The 21290-nt window shown below is 42.1% G+C and overlaps 1 protein-coding gene across 6 annotated transcripts in view; it reads right to left on the bottom strand.

The window, feature by feature from the left end:
- The window catches only part of KIAA1328 (KIAA1328 ortholog), a 179910-nt gene that overhangs the window by 17818 nt on the left and 140802 nt on the right, over window positions 1-21290 (bottom strand). For 2 of the 6 annotated variants that reach the window (XM_065662958.1, XM_065662960.1), the window contains 2 exons: window positions 18263-18350; window positions 14488-16048 (listed from right to left, as the gene is read on the bottom strand). In XM_065662958.1, coding sequence (XP_065519030.1) covers window positions 15754-16048; window positions 18263-18350 — 383 coding nt within the window. In that variant the 3' untranslated portion in view covers window positions 14488-15753. The other 4 variants (XM_065662962.1, XM_065662963.1, XM_065662964.1 and 1 more) reach the window with 4 other exon arrangements.

The following is a 21290-nucleotide window of genomic DNA, read 5'->3' as shown; positions in this document are numbered from 1 at the left end:
TCCTGGTGGATAGGAGGATGACCATGAGCCAGCAATGTGCTCTTGTGGCCAAGAAGGCAAATGGCATCTTAGGGTGCATTAGAAAGGGAGTGGTTAGTAGGTCAAGAGAGGTTCTCCTCCCCCTCTACTCAGCCTTGGTGAGGCCGCATCTGGAATATTGCGTCCAGTTCTGGGCCCCTCTGTTCAAGAAGGACAGGGAATTGCTTGAAGGAGTCCAGCGCAGAGCCACAAAGATGATTAAGGGAGTGGAACATCTCCCTTATGAGGAGAGGCTGAGGGAGCTGGGTCTCTTTAGCTTGGAGAAGAGGAGACTGAGGGGTGACCTCATCAATGTTTACAAATATGTAAAGGGTAGGTGTCAGGATGATGGAGCTAGGCTTTTTTCAGTGATATCCAGTGATAGGACAAGGGGCAATGGGTGTAAACTGGAACATAGGAAGTTCCACGTTAACATCAGGAAGAACTTCTTTACTGTAAGAGTGACAGAGCACTGGAACAGGTTGCCCAGGGGGGTTGTGGAGTCTCCTACACTGGAGATATTCAAGGCCCGCCTGGACAAGTTCCTGTGTGATGTACTGTAGGTTACCCTGCTCTTGCAGGGGGGTTGGACTAGATGATCTTTTTAGGTCCCTTCCAACCCTTGGGATTCTGTGATTCTGTGATTCTGTGATTCTGAGGTGATGTTTCCTCTTGACTCAACGCTGGTGGGACATAGCTCGACTGCTGTGTCTAGTGCTGCAATCTCCAGTACAACCCACTCAAGCAAGTCCAATGAACGGCAATGAAGATGAGTAAGGAACTGAAGTAGGTGACATGACAGAAACATCTGAGAGAGCTGGAGCTGTTCAGCTTGGAGCAAAGGCAGCTCAGAGTGATCTCTGTGAATAAATACTTGATTAAGGAATGAAAGAAGATGGTGCCACAGTCTTCTCAGTTGTACCCAGTGAAAGGACAAGAAGTAATAGGCACAGACTGAAATACAAGAAATTCCATTCAAATGCAAGTAAAATGACTTTCTTGCTATGTAGGTGGTTAAACACTTGGCCAGACTGGCCAGACTGTAGAATATTGATCTTTGGAGATACTCAAAACATGACATGACACAGCCCTGAGCAGCCTGCTCCAGCTGACCCTACTCTGATGATCTCCAGAGATGCCTCCCAACCTCAGCTATCCTATGACTTCATAGGGGGGTATTTCCCTTCATCAACACATTAAACCTCATGGACAGCATATGTCAAAAGGGCAAGGACTGACTAGCAAGGACTGGACTCTGACTTATCCATACAGTGCAGGCATAGTACAACCAGGGGAGTTTAAAATGCCAGTGCCTGCAAACCAGGAATCTCCATGAATCAATCCAAACATTAACCAAGGGCTTCTGCTCAGAAAGGTTTGCAACTCATTAAAACCAGAATATATGGGAAACCTGATGACATATTTGAACATGGATTTTTCCTCTCATCCCCACACATTTTACCAAATCACTTGCATCTATTCATATACAAATATATCACAGCACAAACCTCCACACACTTCTTTTTTTTTTTTTTTTCTCTCCAAAAAGATGATCACGGCCACACTGTAAGAAACTTTGGAAAAATATTTTCACAGTATCTTCACTTTAAGCTTGCAAATATTTTCCTGGCAGCAATCCCCAGCTAACCTTACAGCGAGATCTCTCAGAGGAAACAGAACTCTTACTTTTAAAACAAACCCAAAACACCACACTACAAAATGAATGTGACCCAGGGACTTACCCTTGTATGCAACAACACCAGCAGAGAGCACAGAGACAGTGAAGTCCGCAGGGCGTGAAATTAAAATTTTCACAGAGATACAATGAAGTAATGATACAAAGATACAACCTTGGCACAAAAATCTTCTGGTTTGAGTAGAGTCAATGTCATGTGATGTCACGGTTTGTGCACTGGTAGAAATGGTTTGCTGCTAAAAAGTTCATAACAAAACAGAAGCAGTGAAAGCAAGAAAATTGCATGGATAATTACAATGGGGCCCATGCATTCTAGAGACCCAAACGTCCTTACAATGCTTGTCACAGTGGTATCCGGCTGTCATCGCTGGCTGAGTTAAGAAAGCACACTTTTCTTTCATGTCTAGAAATCTAGATGCTGAGAGGCCATTAGGAGATAGGAAAAAGAAGACTGAAAGAGATTTGAACTTGGCAAGGAAGAGGGAAGGGAGAGGGCATCTCTCCTATTAGGGTGGTTTGTGCCTATGAATGAGATGGATATGCAGGTTCCAAATTCCAAGCATATGGATAAGAAGAGGGATGCACAGAGCAATTAACAAAGTCAAGCAGAAGCTGGGATGAGCAGCAGCTGGAGCACAGTTAAAGTCCTTCTAGGAATTGCTTCACCTGTTACAGTAAAAACAAAAGGCAATGCTGGAAGAACACAGGCTCATCAGCAAGGACAAGGTCATTGGAATAAGAGTGGAGCTTGAAACATTCCAGGCAGAACCACATGCAGAGTAGGGTACAGACACTATATTAAAAGAACATGCCACATCGGACTCCAGACTTGCAAAGCAAGTTACAAACTGTATGATTTAATACTACAAATACACCTACACAGTGCAACACTGAATTATCTGATCACCTGCATGGACTCAGGAAGCATTTTATTACTGAGTATGAAATACTCTGCAAACTCACAGATCATAAAGCTGCTTATACATTATGATGTCTCACAGATACCTGGCAGACTAACTGACAGACGTGCATGTGTTCTGCAAAACGTATTTACAAGTCTGGAACTATGGGAAGAAAGAAAATGTGAATTCAGCCCTACTGCTCATCTCAAACCAAGGCTTCATGATCACGGGCAGTGTTACACACACAAGAACTATTGGTAGTGCCTTTCCAGAAGCCCTTCTGGAAACGGAACAGAAAAGTCACTAAGGGTGCTGAGGTCATTCCTTACAAGGCATCTTTCTCACCCTGCTGATTCAAGACGGTACACACAAAGAAACATACAGCCAAATGTGACTTAATAAAATCTTCAAGTCTTCAGCTTATTAATTTTTTAAATTTTTCTCATTTCATTCCAGTGATTTCATTAGGTTAGACTTCTTCATCTTTATTAAAAAATAATCAGAACTGAAATGTTTCAATAAACCCAATTTCTGTTTTAAGTAGCAAAAGATGATTCGATGCAGATGAAGCAAAAACGAAAGCTAAAAGTACAATGGTATTAGCAGCTTTGAGATTCTCTTTTAGAAGGTTTAAATACATAAATTATAAGTTAGTACTCTGAAATATCTTTGGCTGCTTTTTATATAAAAACGAATCTTAAAAGCAATTTGTTTCATAGAATCATAGAATAGTCTGTGTTGGAAGGGACCTTCAAAGGTCATCTAGTCCAACCCCCTGCAATGACCAGGGACATCTTCAACTAGATCATTTTCACTATATTCTCCAGCTGTTATGTATCAAACCAAAATCCACCTTTACAAGCAGGAAGAACCAAAGGAGAAAGAAAAGAGTAACACTTAAGGCACCACTATTAAAACAGAGCTAACTTTGTACAGGGCAGGACACAAAGACACATTATTACTTTCAGTTAAATATTTATTTTTCCATTATGTTTTCAAATTATTTCACTCCCAGCACATTAAGTCTAACACATTTGGGTTTTTTTTCAGAGGGCCGTAAATGAAATACCACCTCATAAACAACACAGATCAAAAATTATCATACATGACCCCAAATTACTCCGGAGCCAGATGCACATTGCATTGAGAAATTTAAATGCTAAGAGTAATCACAGTTAAATAAATGCTTAAAAGAGAAAATAAAGGGATACTGTTTTCCTTTAAGATTATCTAAATGCTGAGGAGAGAACTTCAGCGCTCTAATCAGAGCCCACCACAAAGCCAAACTTTACAATGTTCAGTATGTCCAATATCCGCGGTCAGTCGCTGCGGTGAGTAGCTCCAGAGAGGACACCCTCAACACCGGAGCGGGGGGAAGCGCAGCGCCCAGGAGCCTCAACTCCGAGCGGCGAGAGCCACCGAGGGAGCCTGCAGTCCTCGACAGGACCTGCCCCGGAGCCGGCAGCTCCGCGGACGCGGGCAGGGACTCACAGCGGGCGGAGCCAGGAGCAGCGGCACCAGCCCGGAGGGGTTCAAAACCTGCCCCACGGAGCGCGCACAACCAGGACGGGTCGAGGCGGTTTGTGCAGCAGCTCGAGCACGATGGTGGGCACTCGCGTTATGGCCAGCGCCCGGTCTGGGAGCTCTGCGCTGGCTGCCTCGTGGTGGCCAGCGTAGGCACCCAGACAGAGACGATGAGAGGAGAGGCTGCAGCGCAGAGCTCGGAGTGTAGAGGGTGCCTGCATTGGTCTGGTGAGGGGCACAGTGTGCAGGGCTGCACTCAGTGCTCCCTGGTGGAGGTCCTCCTGCAGCAGGGGCTGAGCTGCGGGACCCTGTCAATGGGCTGCAAGATGTCAGGGAAGCTGAGAGGCAGCAGGGCTGCTTGCTCCAGGCCCAAACTGTGCAGGGGCCTCAAGCGTCCATTGTAGCTCATGGAGGAAAGAAGGAAGCCACCAACCCAGGAAGCTGGGAAATAGTAACAACAACAACAACAAAAAAAAAAGGAAGAAGAGGATAATCAAAAGCAAGGGGCTTCCTCCTAAACCTGTTGTCCCCACCCAGAACCACTTTGCTGTTCTGCAGGGGGGTAACGAGGAAACACACTCACACCATGAACAACCAGCTGGTGCACTGCTAAAGATTACTGGTGCTGCCAGGAAAAAGCGGAAGGTTGTAGTAGTAGAGGACTCTACTTTGAAAGGGACGGAAGCACTCGTCTGTTGGCCTGACCCCGTCTCGAGGGATGTGTGCTGCCTACCAGCTGCACGGATCAGGGATGCTGCAAAGAGGCTGCCTGCTCTATTAAGTCCCACTGACTTCTAGTGATCCATGTGGGTGCTGGTGATATAGACAGCAGTAGCCCAGAGAACATAAAGAAGGACTACAGAGCCCTGGGAGAGGTGGTTAGGGGCTCTGGAGCTCAGGTAGTCCAGTATTCAGGGGAGGACCCCAAAAAGGCTAGGAGGATTGGCCAGGTTAATAAATGGTTAGAAGGGTGATGCCATGGTCAGGGGTTTGGGTATCTTGAACATGGGACCAAAGTTAGTAGGCCAGGTCTACTGGGGGCTGGTGGACCTGGTCTGGCAAAGAGAGGTTTCAGTAGGAGGCTTGCCAGCCTGGTCAGGGATGCTTTAAACTAGATGTGTTGCGGGAGGGGGGCATCATTCCATCCCAACACACCCAGCCAGTTGCCAGCACCTATAATAAATGCTCAGCGCAATGCAGAGATATTCCAGCCGCTCCAGCCAATGAGGCGGCTTCATTTGGACCTCAGCTCAGATGCCTCTATACAAACGCCTGTAGCATGGAGAACAAACAAGAGGAATTAAGAGTTATGTGCACATCTATGGGGGTATGATATAATGGGCATCACAGAAACGTGGTGGGATGGCTCCTATGACTGGAGTGTTGGAATGGAAGGTTACAGGCTCTTTCGAAAAGACAGGCCTGGCAGACGGGGAGGGGAAGTTGCCCTTTATGTTAGGGATAGGCTGGAGAGTATGAAACTCTGTCTGGGGACAGGTGAGCAGTCAACAGAGAGTTTGTGGGACAGGGTTAAAGGGAGAACAGCGATGGAAGACATTACTGTGGGCATCTGTTACACACCGCCTGATCAAGAGGAACCTCCGGATGAAGCACTCTACAGACAGATAGGAACAGCCTCACGCTCACAGGCCCTTATTCTCAGGGGGTACTTCAACCACCCTGATATCTGTTGGAGGGACGGTATGGCCCGGTACAAGCAATCCAGGAGGTTCCTCGAGTGTGTGGAAGACAACTTCCTTCTGCAAGTAATAAAGGAGCCAACAAGGAGAGGTGCTATGCTTGACCTCCCACTCACCAACATGGAAGGACTCATTTGAAATGTGACGCTCCAGGACAGCCCTAGTTGCAGCGATCATGAGATTGTCGAATTCAGGATCCTTAGGACAGTGAGAAGAGCAAGCAGCAAGCTCAGTGCCCTGGACTTCAAGAGAGGAGACTTTGGCCTCTTCAGGAGCCTGCTTCATAAGGTTCCATGGGATATAGCCCTGGAGGGCAGGGGGGCCCAAGACTGTTGGTTAATATTCAAGGATCACCTGCGACAAGCTCAGGAGTGCTGCATCCCAACTAGAAGGAAGTGCGGCAGGAGGGCCAGGAGACCTCCTTGGATGGATAAGGAGCTGCTGAGGAAATTCAAAGGAAAAAAGAGGCTTATAAAAGGTGGAAGCAAGGACAGGTGGCCTGGGAAGAGTACAGGGATGTTGTCCAGGAAGCTAGGGACCATGTCAGGAAAGCTAAGGCCCAGTTAGAATCGAACTTGGCTAGGGATGTTAAGGATAACAGGAAGGGATTCTGTAGGTACATAGCGAATAAAAGACAGACTAGGGACAACATAGGCCTTCTCTGGAAGCTACCAGGAAAACTGGCTAGCCTGGATTTGGAGAAGGCTGAGGTTCTTAATGACTTCTTTGCCTCAGTCTTCACTGGCAAAGGCTCTGACCACACCACCCAAGTCTTGGAAGGCAGACACAGGGACTGTGAGAATGAAGACCCTAGGCCCACTGTAGGAGAGGATCTGGTTCGAGACCATCTTAAGAACCTGAATGTACACAAGTCCATGGGACCTGACAAAATCCATCTGCGGGTCCTGAAGGAGCAAATGAAGTTGCTAAGCCACTGGCCATCATATTTGAAAAATCATGGCAGTCAGGTGAAGTTTCTGATGACTGGAAAAAGGGAAATATAACCCCCATTTTCAAGAAGAGGAAAATGGATGACCTGGGGAATTACAGACCAGTCAGTCTCACCTCCGTGCCTGGCAAATCTTGGAGCACATTCTCCTGAAAGGCATGCTAAGGCACATGAAAAACAACAAGGTGGTTGGTGACAGCTAGCAGAGCTTCATTAAGGGGAAATCCTGCCTGACCAATTTGGTGACCTTCAGTGATGGGGCTACGGAACTGATGGAGAGGGGTAGAGCAGTTGACGTCATCTACCTGGACTTGTGCAAAGCGTATGACACTGTCCCACATGACATCCTTGTCTTTAAATTGGAGAGACATCAGTTTGATAAGTGGAACTCTCGGTCAATGGCTCAATATTCGGCTGGAGACCAGTAATGAGTGGTGTCCTTCAGGGATCGGTGTTGGGACCGGTCTTGTTCAACATCTTTGTCGGTGACAGGGACAGTGGGATTGAGTGCACCCTCAGCAAGTTTGCTGATGACACCAAGCTGAGTGGTTCAGTTGATAACGCTGGAAGGAAGGAATGCCATCCAGAGGGACCTTGACACGCTTGTGAGGTGGGCTGATGCCAACATTAAGAAGTTTAACCATGACAAGTGCAAGGTCCTACACCTGGGTCAGAGCAATCCCAGGCACAGCTACAGGTTGGGCAGAGAAGAGATTCAGGGCAGCCCTGTGGAGAAGGACTTGGGGGTGTTGGTCAATGAGAAAATGGACATGAGCCAGCTCACAGGCCAGAAACCAACCGTATCCTGGGCTGCATCAAAAGGAGCGTGACCAGCAGGTCGAAGGAGGTGATCCTGCCCATCTGCTCTGCTCTTGTGAGACATCATTTAGAGTATTGTGGGCAGTTCTGGTGTCCTCAACATAAAAAGGACATGGAACTGTTGGAACAAGTCCAAAGGAGGGCCACGAGGATGATCAAGGGACTGGAGCACCTCCTGTATGAAGATAGGCTGAGAAAGTTGGGGCTGTTCAGCCTGGAGAAGAGAAGGCTGCGTGGAGACCTCATCACACCCTTACAGTATCTGAAGCGGGCCTACAAGGATGCTGGAGACGGACGCTTCGCCAGGGACTGTAGTGATAGGACAAGGGGTAATGGGTTAAAACTTAAACAGGGGAAGTTTAGACTGGGTGTAAGGAAGAAGTCCTTTCCTGTTAGGGTGGTGAGGCACTGGAATGGGTTGCCCAGGGAAGTTGTGAATGCTCCATCCCTGGCGGTGTTCAAGGCCAGGCTGGACAGAGCCTTGGGTGACATGGTTTAGTGTGAGGTGTCCCTGCCCATGGCAGGGGTGTTGGAACTGGTTGATCTTAAGGTCCTTTCCAACCCTAACTATTCTATGATTAAAATAGCATGTGTTTTCAAGAAGGAAATCTGGTCTAGGAAGAGAAGAATGTCATGACTACAGTAAAAATAGGTGCACTAAGCTTGAATAAAGATATGTAACCAGGGACTACACCATCAACTCTTTGTTTTCTTCAGTCTGTTTCAGAAAACTAGAAGGTATGTTACATGATTCAGGGTTCTCAAAAGTAATGCCAAAAAGTCTATAAAAAATAAAAATGTATCAAACAGTTCAATATTCTTACACTGAAACACTGCAATGAGTTACTCTACCCAAATGTGGAAGATTCCTTGATTATTTCATTGCTCTACCCAGGAAAAATCAGGGCCCAAATCTTCTGCTATTATGTCCTATTTAATTCCAGATATGTAACATTATGAGACTGAGACGTAAACCCAGATACTCGGGTACACATCAGAAATATATTAAAGATGTTAAGATATGAACATGTAGTCATTTAAAAACCATTATTATAATCCATATATCATGGATGACTTTATCTAAAAAGCTGTATAAGTTAGAGAAAACTGCAGTGACAATCTTGGAATATGGGGAGTTAAGAACACAGTAACGATAAGAACTCAGGATGCAAGCTATATGGACCTCTGGTCTCTATCTAAATGTTGCATGCTCTGAATGTGCCATTTCACAATTCTGTCTGATGGCCAGCAGTTTCTCCAGCAGACAAGACAATAAAGAATCATTCCCTACTCATTTTCTGCATGTCACTTTTGATTTTATGAAGTTTTAATAGCATCCTAAACTTAGTGACCTCTTTTTCAAGCTGAAGAGTCTGTTGTGTTGTTCATTCCACAAAACCGCTCTTGCATCTGGGAACAGTCCATTACACTGCTCAGAAGTGACAACCAAAGAGTATATAGATTCAACACATCTATGGAGCAAAAATTTGCTACTGCAGACTGTGAAAATAATATAAAAAAGAGAAAGTTTGTTGAAATTAAAAAGGGGGAGTTAAAAGGGTAAAAATGTTTACAAATGGCATACGTTTGTCTAACAGGCATACTAGGGCTCCAAAAAAGGAGATAGAACCAATAGCAGAAGTCTTCATAAGGATGAAATGGAGTCATACAAGTTAAGTGTAACAGTAGAGGAGTCAGTTAATGGCCAGTCAGGTCCAAATAAAGAAAACAGCAAAGAACAAACTGATAAATGAAGAAAACAAACAAACCCACAACCAAAAACCCTCACAAAACCAAACCCCACAATAAATTCTAGCCAAAGACTAAGGATTATCCTGCTAAAGCATACGGTCTAATAACAAATCCCACTTTAAATATATGAAAAATAGGAAGCCTGAGTATCTGTTAAAGCCAAGAGGAGATAAAACTTATACAGGAACACATAAGGATGGCAAGGCCATAGCAGAAAAAGTCCAATGAGTTCACTAGTATTCATCATGAAGGAACTTAGCCATAGAGTTAAGGTAGGGTTAACTGAAGCCACAGAGGACATGGTAAAAGGCCTGTCTCAAGTTGAAGTGTTGTATAAATAAATTACAGAACAAATCAACATGAATAAACAATAATAAATTGCTGGGATCAGCTGGTACTCGCTCAAACTTCTGAAGGAGCTCAGGTATGAAATAGATGAACTATTAACTGTACCATGTAACTAATTGCCTAAAACTCCCTCAGTTCTGGGGCAAATGTTTTTTAAGTGGAATAATCTAGAATGATGCAGAAACCTACAAATGAGGAGATTTGATGTTTATAGCAAGCATATTGATAGAAATTATAATAAAGAATCAATAAGCTTGACATATTGGCAGAGTTTTTATATCAAGTCTTAATTCCCTGGGGACCTCTGTTATATTTGTCATAGTATTATGCATTCAAAAAGACGAAAATACAGTCTATCTGGAGTTCCAAAAGCCTCCCAGCAAATTTATCACCAAAGACTTAAAAGTTGCCATAAACTAAGAGGAATATACATTAATGGATAGATAACTGGTTAAAAGACAGGAAATAAGTGAAAACATTAAAATTGGTCTGCTATACGGTGGCCAGGGAGGTCACCAGTGGAGCCTCACAGAAATCTGTTAGGGCCTGAACTCTTTTAGCATTCATAAGCAGCCTAGAGAAAGGACAAATAATGAGACAACATTCACTGCTGATGCTGTGTTATTCATGGTAGTAAAAACAGAAGCCGGAAGTCTTTATTGAGGTAGAGAATTAGAATATCATGAAGGGAAAAAAGTACATTAAAAATTGGAAACGAGGCAAATCAAATAGCATAAAATGCTGGTTAATGTCCTTAAGTAATAGAGGCAAGAATTTCTTTTGTAAGTAGGTAATTCATGAGTTGGAGATAATTGAGAAAAGAGAGCTGTGACTGTGCTGAGACCATCCCCTGGTGCACAGTACAACTGACTAGCAGCGATGGGATGTAGTTCTGCTCAGACCTTTGACACTACAGTATCCTTGTCACCTAAGTTTAAGTTACAAGGTGTCTACACTTCATGTCACTTTTAAAAAGGATTCTCCAAAGCAGTCAAACTTCCATCCTTTCCAGCCTCCCACCACCACAATTTTTATTAAACACATTACCATGTCACAAGCTCACGTGCTAATGAGGAAGAGGCTGTATGTTCACAATCATAAATATCTACTCCCTCTCCCAGAGCATTCAGTACCTCCCCTTTGATTTATCACATAAGCATTAAAACTGTGTTAATAATCAAGGTACTGACCATGCAGCACAGAGGTTAGGCTTGCATTTGCCTCCAATCCATAATCAAGGTATGAATGACAACTTACTTTTGGTTCCATATATTCACCTACAGGAGGAACAAGATGTCATTGTGCATTACTCGAGGCTTATTTTACAGCCCACTGTACAACAGGTATCACCAAAAGGTGATTTAGCTGATCCTAGAATAAGTCATCGACCATAAGAGGAGCTGAGGGTAACTAGCTCAGTTGTCTCACAATTAACAAGATGAATTCCACCCTAACTATACTTTAGCATCACCATTAATCATCGTTATTACATGGAGCAACTAAGCACTGGGCTGTACTGTGCCAGGATCCTGCCCTAAGGAGCTTTCAGCCTGAAAATCCTGTGTAGGTGAAGAAGAGAGAAGAAGGCTTGTTTGTTAATATGTAAGCATGACAGAACCATAGAATCAGAATAGTTTGGGTTATAAGTAACTCTCAAAGGTCATCAGGTCCAACCCCCCTGCAATGAGCAGGGACATCTTCAAATAGATCAGACTGCCAAGAGAACCACATCCACCCTGGCTTTGAGTGTCTCCAGGGATGGCACATCCACCCCCTCTCTGTGCAACCCCTGCAAGGATTTTACCACCCTCATTGTAAAACATCTCTTCTTCACATGCAGCCTGAATCTCTGCTCTGTTATAACCATCACCCCTCATCCTATTCCAACAGACGACTCTTCTGTGAGAATGGCTTCTTTAAGATGTGAGTATTCTGTATGTATTAATCAAGTCCTTCCTCTCACAAAACGTCCCCGAAAACCCAAGAGGAGATTCCTGTGAAAGAGGAGCAAGGAAGTGACCACACTGCTATAAAGAGAACCACACAGAACAGTTCCTTAGAGTACCACGAAGAGGGGAACCAAGATTAGTCTTAATTTGCTAGGTTCTGTAGGAATTGCCATCACAGTAATTCCAAGCTACAATGCAGAGCATTCAGAGTATCACTGCAGGAAGAAAAGACAGTCAAATCACTTTTTTTGACAAAGAAATAAAGGAAAGCACAAAAATAACCTGAAAATTTGAAATATATTAAAAGAAAATATTTTGAGACTAAGCTTTCATTGATGTGATTGTAAGTACAAACAGGAATTACATCCAGTGAACCAACATTCACTTAAGATTTAACATAGTATTTGAGAACCTGAAAAAGGAGGGGGGGGGAGGAAATGTAAAAAAAGTAATTAAGATAACAATGAAAATGACATAAAGAGTTAAGTCAGCTTCATAATATGATTTGTTCTCTATTTTCCTTTGCTTATTATTGCTTTCATACTACAATCAAGTTATTGTCATACCACTGAATGATGGAAACCTTGCCAACTACTTCAAAACTGACACGTTTTCCGTTGCACTGAACATTCCCAGAAGACATTTCCCCTCATTTTAATACAAAATCCTGTCAGATCCACAGAGCTGAAAAAAAAAAAAAAACCAAATGTGCAAAGGATATGTAGCTGTAATAGACCTCCCCCAACTAGTCAAGTTTGGAATGAAAGACGATCAAAAAAGACTCAGGGATCCAACCCTAGATTAATGCAAATATCTGCCTGTTTGCAAGTGTACTTTTTGATTAAACTGGCATACATCAAGTACAATTAGAAAGGTTATTTATAACTAAGAAATACATAATTCTGCATTTTAATGAGGGTGACAATTACAGCCAACAGTTGCTAATTAACATTAATCCTTTTGCATTCCAAGACAGAATTTCCCAATATGATTTGTCTCATTGTCAGCAATGGACACACCAAAACTATTATCGCAAAGGAGCTATTAGGTAGGCTGCTTTGACACAAATAGGTGTTCCTGTTACACACAGTAAAGAAAAAGAAGCTGATGATGTGTTAAATTTGATAACCCCAGATGTAAATACAGAATGTCATTTTGAAATTTACATGATGTCTACAACACAAAATATAATCAAGGCTTATCATTTTCATGACTGAACCCAATTCCAAGTTTCCCAAGAGCCAGGCTTCACAGGTCAAATCTGATTTCAACACGAGCTTGAAATCTCCCATTGCTAAATTTGGTTTTGATCCCAGTCCTGGGTTCACATCTGCATTTCACCCCTGAGACTTCAAAGCTTTGAGTGGTCGTAACCGAACAGCATAGATAAGGAGTAGTGTTTGCCCAGCCTATATCAGTTTCTGAAGCAGAACTCTGGAGCAAGTACTGAAGATAGGAATGATTACTACTGATTGACTTGCTACTCTATTTGCCTCATTGCAAATTTTTTTCTTACACAGACTATTAAGAAAATTTTCGTTCTTAAATCCACTGATTTTTAAATACTAATCTTCCAAAATTGCTCTCATGTATTTCTATTCATTGATTAAAAAATTCTCTGCAAATAAATGCCATGACTGCAATAACAACTGTTGACCTAATTAAACACTTCTATTTCTGATACCCATGATCCTCTAAAAGAGAGATGAATTAGATTTCCTGTGCATGCCATTCCAAAAGAGAAGATATCTCTGTTTTAGCCTCTCAGGCACTGTCTTTTCAGATAGAAGCATTAGAAAACTATCCAACAGTCTTTTTCCGTACTGGTTTTTAACAGGAAGAGAGAACTGGCTGAAACACCATCAGAGGCACAAGATCATAATGCAGCCAGCAAATAAAACCTCTAGAAGAATGCTGAGGTGCTCAGGCAACAGGAGTGGGATCAATGTCAGATACAAGCAAATGAGAAGGCAGAAAAGGAGAATTGTGAGCACTAAGCAAAGAAATCTACAATGCACTTCTTACAAAGCACTGTAAAATTCACATTTATTTTGTAAGTATGAGATAGATGGTTTATTTCTACATACAGAGGTGCCCAACTAAAATCAAGATAAGTGATATTAATGTCCTATGGTCAGTATTATTGAACCTCAAAAGCAATAAACTATGAGTCGATAAATATTACATTTGCAACATAGTTAACATTCTTCTGCCGTCTCTGGCACTTATTACACATTGTAACCACAAGTCTACAATACATTATTCATATTTGGGGTGTCACTGAGTGATGGATTGCTGTAAGAGAGGCTGTCCTTTAAATAAATCAACAAATAAAAATGCAAATGTTAACATTTTCAGCCACAACTTTTTCCATCTTGAATGGGGAATGAAAATTTCACATTATATCGACAGCCAGCAGAGAGAACAATTAACAACCTACACTGTGAAAAAGAGAGATTAATTTGCCAACGTCTGGTTTTATCACTTGAATATGGAACTATATTGGACTTTTTGTGCTGCTGGCTTTCTCAGGGAGAAGGCAAAACTCACGTCTCCTAACACATTCACCACCTAACTCACCACTCCACTCCAAACTTTTAATGCCTTTAAATGCTCTTAAGTTAGATCTGGAATGAAAGTTTTCTCATCATCATCTTCCTCATTCTCCTTTTGAATCTCAAATAGTGTCTGATCCTAAGGGAAAAAAAAGGTATCTATTTCTCTGCAGTGCTTGCTTAGACTCTACACTAGAAGAAACTTCATTGCATCATCTTAAGAGCAGAACTGTATTTAAGCATCCAACATGCACAGATCTGAAAGACAACCACCACATATGTAAAGCAAAAGCTTAAATCTCATCACTATCGTATTTCCTAACACTCAGCATAACAGATCTACTCTAGACTATTCCAGTGTGCATTATTAAGTATACAACTCTGCATGTTATATTTTACATCAGATATTAATTTGCTTAAAAGTCCCTGAATACACATTCACCTGAGATATGCTGGGCAATTGGGTAAATAGTTTTGTTTTTAAAATGTCCCTAAACACAAATTTACACATTACAATCTGTTTATAAAAACTCCAACAGGCCACTGTAGTCTAACAGATAATAATATAGCTCGAATATAGTATTCATATTGCAGGAACTTCTAAATCACTTATTTTAATGACTACAAGAAACTTCACTCCAAGACAATGGATTCAGCTAGCATTAAAGCTCTTGATTTAAAACTGCAACAAGAAAACACAGGCTTAATGCTGAAATCCCAGACTATCACTCAATCCCTTAATTTACCTAACTCTTCTTAAATTCACTTCTTAGATGCCCGAAGTGAAAAATGCTACAGGAGAATTATCTGTTTCCATGGTGAGCAGAACAACCTTTGCTGGTATCTTTTTAAGTGCTTGATTATCTGCAGTGTTATAGGACTTATTGTGCCAAACTCAACACTACAACTGTTTCTGCGTGGGGAGAGCCTGACAATTGCACCAGAGCTGTAATCAAATTAAATGGTCTTTCACAACGCACAATTTATAGCATTTTTGCAGAAAAAAAAATAGCTTAATACTTTGATTTAGAGCAGTCTCATTTCTGTTTTGCAGCACAACACTTGTTTAGCTGAAATCAGTACCTGATTATACCCAACGTAAGATCTAGTTTATGTAAAAACTACTTCATTACTAAATGAAAGCATACAAATGCCACTACCCCCCACTTTCCAGCTTCTTTCCAACTCACAGCCAAAATGAATCTTCCTTCTAGGCAAACAACAGTTATGAAAAAGATATCCCAAATCACCAAAAAGGTAATGTTTAAATAGTCAAGAGGAATTATGCTTTTAGGGGTAAGGAACAAACTTATTCTTCCAGATTTGCACAATCCCAGCCTTGCCTGTGGGAGTTTTTTTATCCCTAGTATATGGGCTCTGGTCTGGATAAATAAGTACATGAGTGGAAATGCTTTCCAGACCTGCTGTGAACATATTTTCAAGGGGCTCATGCAGGTGTAGACATTGGCTTAAGAACACTGGATAATCAAGCATGCAATGCTTGGCTCTGTTATGAAAAGCAGTGTCGTATTTCCTAACACTCAGCATAACGTACCTACTCTGTTATACGTAGAAGCACGATGGGCAAACATGTCCACTATTAGCCCAACTAAGGATGCCAGATAAAGAAATGCTGTTTTTCTTTCAGAGATATCACTGAAACTACCTTTTGCACACTCATTCTGCAAGTCTGGTCCTTCTACAGGTCTAGCACTAAGGTTCTCGAAGCACACGCCTTTACCTTCTAGGGACACATATTTCTTGTCCCAGACATGATTCATTCCATGACAGAAAAGAAAGCAGGACTGCAGTGATTCTTCCTCAAGCAGGAGGTAGCTGTAACACACGGAAGCCTCCAGTCGAGCACTGCCAAGACACGCTATCAAGCCATCGCATCTTCTACCTGCCATGCCTGCTTATCCAGCCAGCCCTCCCCAGAAGCTGCGTGAGCACCCTGATGCCTCGTGCTGGCAGGGAGCTTCTGTCGCTTTCCAACACCTTCTCCCTGGCAGGCTTTCCATTGCTGCTACTGCCGGGTGCCAGGGTTCGTGCTAGTTAAAGCTGGCACAAACACGAGTTGAATCTAGTCCTATAAATTTAAATAGTCAGAAGTAATTAGGTTTACACGTACTGCTGAATAAATAAATTCACTCTTGGGCTAGGGCTTTGTGCTGTAAGTTTCAGGCTTGGGTCAACTGTTGTGGTTAAGCTGTTAACTCCCTCCCCCTCCCCAGAATCACAGATTATAACTAACATGCTGACAAACCTAACTTTAGTGGCACAAAAGCAGCAATAATTCTCAATATTGATTAATTTAGTTAGTTAAACCTGCAGTCTAAGCTTATTACCATTGCATGATAAATTGAGACTGACCTGCTGCCCAAGCAGGTTTTTTGATGAAGGATAGGATCAGCTTTAGGTCTCCACAGAAATACTTGTCCATTTACCATTTTCAATTAGAGAAGGCCATGAGTAAGGGAAAGCACAACATGGCTGCTTAAACTGGTCAATTATACTTACAGCACCAACAGAGAGAAAGAAAGCAAGGAAGCATGCAAGACAGCACTCAGAAATACAGGATTTTTCACAATTTGTCATCAACTGGTACAATAAACCTTTAAGGATGACAGCTAATCAGACTCCTTTTACTGATCACTTTATCTGATATGATTTCTAACTGCATATTTCAACAAATGTTTTACTCCCCTCTGTGGAAAAGAATGGACCATCAATCCTCTTGAATAAAATTCCTTTTTCTGAGCAGTTGTGTATGATGTGAATAATTATATCTACTCCTCAGTGCTTGAATGGAATTTCAACTTATCACTATTAGACGGTATCAAGCAATACCTTTACACACTCTTTATCTGATATTACCACCCTGCAAAGGTAACCCTTGCTTTTAAGAGAAATGCTTAGGCAATCCTTTAGTTTTTCTATGGGTTTAAACATACCGTTACATGTGGGAAACAGAGCACAATCTATCTCAGTTCTTAAATCCTCCCAGAATTACCATCCCTTCCTTCAGAAGAAAAAAAAGAAGTGTTTCTATAGCAAGTAAGTACAAATTTGTCAATATTGGTAGTAGTTTACCACCTATTATATATTGCAAGTTCTCTCAGAAGATAGAAATGAACTGCCAGCTGCTGCCAAGAATACAGGGATGATATCAAGCAGACATTTTCCTAGTCCACTGGGCCAAGAGAAGATTAAATCTGACTCAAGCCCTCTCATTCTCCAAGAAACATTTAACTCTTCCTAAGAGCGGTCATACATTCTTGTCATCCCACTGCACAAAATCATCCAACCAGCAGTGTAAAACACAGCAAATTCATACTTTTGCCTCCGTTTACTTTGTTGTTTAACTAAAGATATTATTATGAGAAAATGTGGGATATGATAACAAAAAACAAGGCTTGTATGCTGTTTTTCTAGGCACTTACTGCTAGAATTGTAATCCTGCCTAAAGAAGGCAAGTTGTTTTTCATGTCGTAAGTGTAACAACAATGCTGCTTTCTGTTTCTTCATTGGAGCAGAAGCGATAATGCTGCTTTTCCAGTGCATTTAGTGCAGATATATAGTATAATCAGGAATTGCTGACTTAATATGATTTTGTTGCTTGTCATTAAACATAAAACAATTCTTGTACAAAACATTTTAAAAGAAATGCCATTTGATAAAATATGAAGGGGGTAAGTACAGGGGGATTAAGAACTTCAAGTGGATTTAAAATCTAACAGGGGTTAACACCATCCATTCAAATTATTTACAAATGTATTTAATGTGTCAGGACTTGGAACATAACATACTTTCTGTTCAAAATCTAAGTAAAATTAAAATGTTAGAACTTGGCATATTCCTGCTCTTCTTATTCTAACAAGTAATTTAAGGCTTACTATAAATGTCAAAAGGATATTTTAGTTTTTAGTTTGTATTATCCAGCTCGTGCTAATATGAAATATCATAGAAATTCAGTCACTTCCGTGCATCTAGCAGAATTTGATGGTTGTGTTTGCAGAATTTTAAACCAGAGATTACCTAGTGACTTACCGTGAAATGTCATGCTGGACTGGGGATGTGCTGCTGCCTATCAGCACGGGAGATGTAGCTGCATCCTTCCTAGGTCCTGAAGTTGTCCCTGTGGAATGAAGTGAAGACAAGCCACATTATCAGAGGCTAGGAATTTTTGGACAGATGTTTTGTGATTCTGCATTATTACAGAACACTGGGACTAAAAGTTGCAACACTTTTGGATTGCCATATATACAGTGAAATGGCAATAAGAGAACTCTACTCTGCTCTTGTGAGACCTCACCTGGAGCATTGTGTGCAGTTCTGGTGTCCTCAACATAAAAAGGACATGGAACTGCTGGAACAAGTCCAGAGGAGGCCACGAGGATGATCAGGGGACTGGAGCACCTCCCGTATGAAGACAGGCTGAGGAAGTTGGGGCTGTTCAGCCTGGAGAAGAGAAGGCTGCGTGGGGACCTCAGAGCAGCCTTCCAGTACCTGAAGGGGGCCTATAGGGATGCTGGGGAGGGACTCTTCGTCAGGGACTGTAGTGACAGGACAAGGGGTAACGGGTTCAAACTTAAACAGGGGAAGTTTAAATTGGATATAAGGAGGAAATTCTTTCCTGTCGGGGTGGTGAGGCACTGGAATGGGTTGCCCAGGGAGGTTGTGAGTGCTCCATCCCTGGCAGTGTTCAAGGCCAGGTTGGATGAAGCCTTGTGTGGGATGGCTTAGTGTGGGATGGCAGGGGGGTTGGAACTAGATGATTTTGAGGTCCTTTCCAACCCTAACTATTCTATGATTCTATGATTCTATTATCAGCTGACAGTAATGTCCATAGCATGCATTTCAGGATCACAGAGAATCAAATCCACACAGTAAATCACACTCTACAGCCTCCATCTTGCTGCCCAAAGTTTGAGAGACTTGTACTGTTACCATTTCGTTCACAGGATTCAGCTTGTTTCACAAATGCAGTTCTCATGACATGGTACAAGATGCTAACTTTCCAAGTGTAAATATCCCTGTAACAGTATTTTCTTCCAATAAAATAAAACTGTTCGTCCACTCCTTCTTTCCTCTACCCCAATAACCCCTGAATTACAAAGTATTCTATGTTGAAAGGTGAAATCTGGAGGTCATGTAGCTGAATCTTCCATTCAAAGCAGGGCCAACTAGACCGGGTTTAAGGCACTTGTCCAGTTAGGTTTTGAATGTTTCCACTGATAGTGAACCAACCTCTCTGGGCAGCTTCTCTGGTTCCAGTGTTTGACCATCCTCACAGCAAAAAATGTTTGCTGTATAGCTGATCAGAATTTCTGGAGTTGTAACCTTCACCATCTCTCTGCTGCTGATGACTCCCAACAACAGTCTGATTTCCTCTTCTCTACACCTTCCTCTTAGGTACCTGAAGAACTCAGAACTCTGTGCTGCATCATCTCTGCACCCAGCTTCCTCACCCTCCCCCAGCAGTCATATGCTCCAACTCCCTGACTGTCCTGGTTGCCTCTGCTAGACTTCCTACAGCTTGTCAATGTTCTTGTGCTGTGAAGCCCCAAACTGGGCACAGCACTCTAGAGATACAGTCTCACCAGAGCTGATCAGAGGGGACGTGTCACTTCATCAAACTGATGACCAGAACTTTTCTGTTACGGCCCAGTATGAGGTTTGGTTACTCCAGCACACAGGCACACTGCTGACTTGTGTTCAACTTAATGTTCAGCAGGATGCTCAGCTCTTTTCTGGCAAAACTGCTTTCTAAGTTGCCCTGTTGGCCCTGTTACACGAGACTGGTCCAACCTCATTGCAGAAACTGGCATTTCCCTTTGTTTAACCTAAGCAGGTTTCCGTCAAACCATTTTCCTAACCTGTAAGGTCCCTTCAACTCTGTGCCCTACCCTCCAGCATAGGGACCACTTCCACAGTTGGTGTTATCTGCAAACTTGCTGAAGGTGCATCCTGTCCCAGTGTCCAGGTTGTTAATGTTAAGCAATTAACCACTAGCAAGTGCCTGTCAGCTGGACTGATGACCACCTTTGAGGCTGGTGATACAGCCAATTTTCCACCTGTCTTTCCACCTTTCACCCACCCAGCTGAGAACTGGGTTTTATAGATAGGATTTAGTTATGACAACTTGCTTACAGGTAGTCAAAGGTAAGTGGAATAAGCAAATTAGGAGTAATGTGATCTACTATGCAAAAGCCTGTGAGTGTGGGCTTTTATATTCTAGCCTTATTAGTTCTGTCCAACCAACTTCACTTAACTAAACAGTAACTATAGGGAAATCTCCAGGTCTCAGCAAAATTTAAAGTCAAATCAGTATTTAGCTCTTTAAGTAATTCTGTCATGCCTAAATATTTCCCAGCTCTGTGAACAGAAACATTATCTACTATCCATGCTGAAACATGAAGCAACAAGGTTGTAATTCCAGCATCAGTGCAAAATTTACGGATGTCCAAGAGATTAAATACTGCATTAAGATTAAATACTGCATTAAGATGTATACAAATACGTACAATATAGTAAACCCACATGTTTAAAGGTGCATTCCAGGGAGACTAACAAAAAAAATACAACCGGTTCTTTTTATTGCCCTCTTGTCATGCATTGTGCTTCAGTACCATGCAGTGAAAAGATATCGCCTTACAAAGAGTTAATTATCAGCGGAGGAACTCTTAGAAATATCATGTGGATATATGTTGATTGTGTGTCCCTGGTAACTTGATAGCATGCCAATCCAGGATGAGAAGAGTGGGTACGCTTATAAAGACTGGAAGCCTCTTGCTTAGACTCTTGGCTTTAAGATCGAATCAGAGATATTTAGAAATCATTTCACATGACAGTGGAATGAGGCAGCTGGATTTTAAGAAAATAAGACCAAAGTAATAAAAACCTGGTGAGTAGGAGAATATATTCAATTCCTACTAAGAGAAAAGGCTGGCACACTGTCAACACACTACATTCATAGCGAAGTAGATGTATTTCTCTGAAAAACAAAATATATGAACTCAGAAGTGGCCAATACAGCCTCAAGGGGACTATTCAGAGACCCAAGTCTGCAAATATT

Source organism: Lathamus discolor, chromosome Z (assembly GCF_037157495.1).
Source record: "Lathamus discolor isolate bLatDis1 chromosome Z, bLatDis1.hap1, whole genome shotgun sequence".
Taxonomy (NCBI): domain Eukaryota; kingdom Metazoa; phylum Chordata; class Aves; order Psittaciformes; family Psittacidae; genus Lathamus; species Lathamus discolor.
Note: the sequence above shows the minus strand (reverse complement) of the source record. Positions and strands in the feature narration are given on the sequence as shown.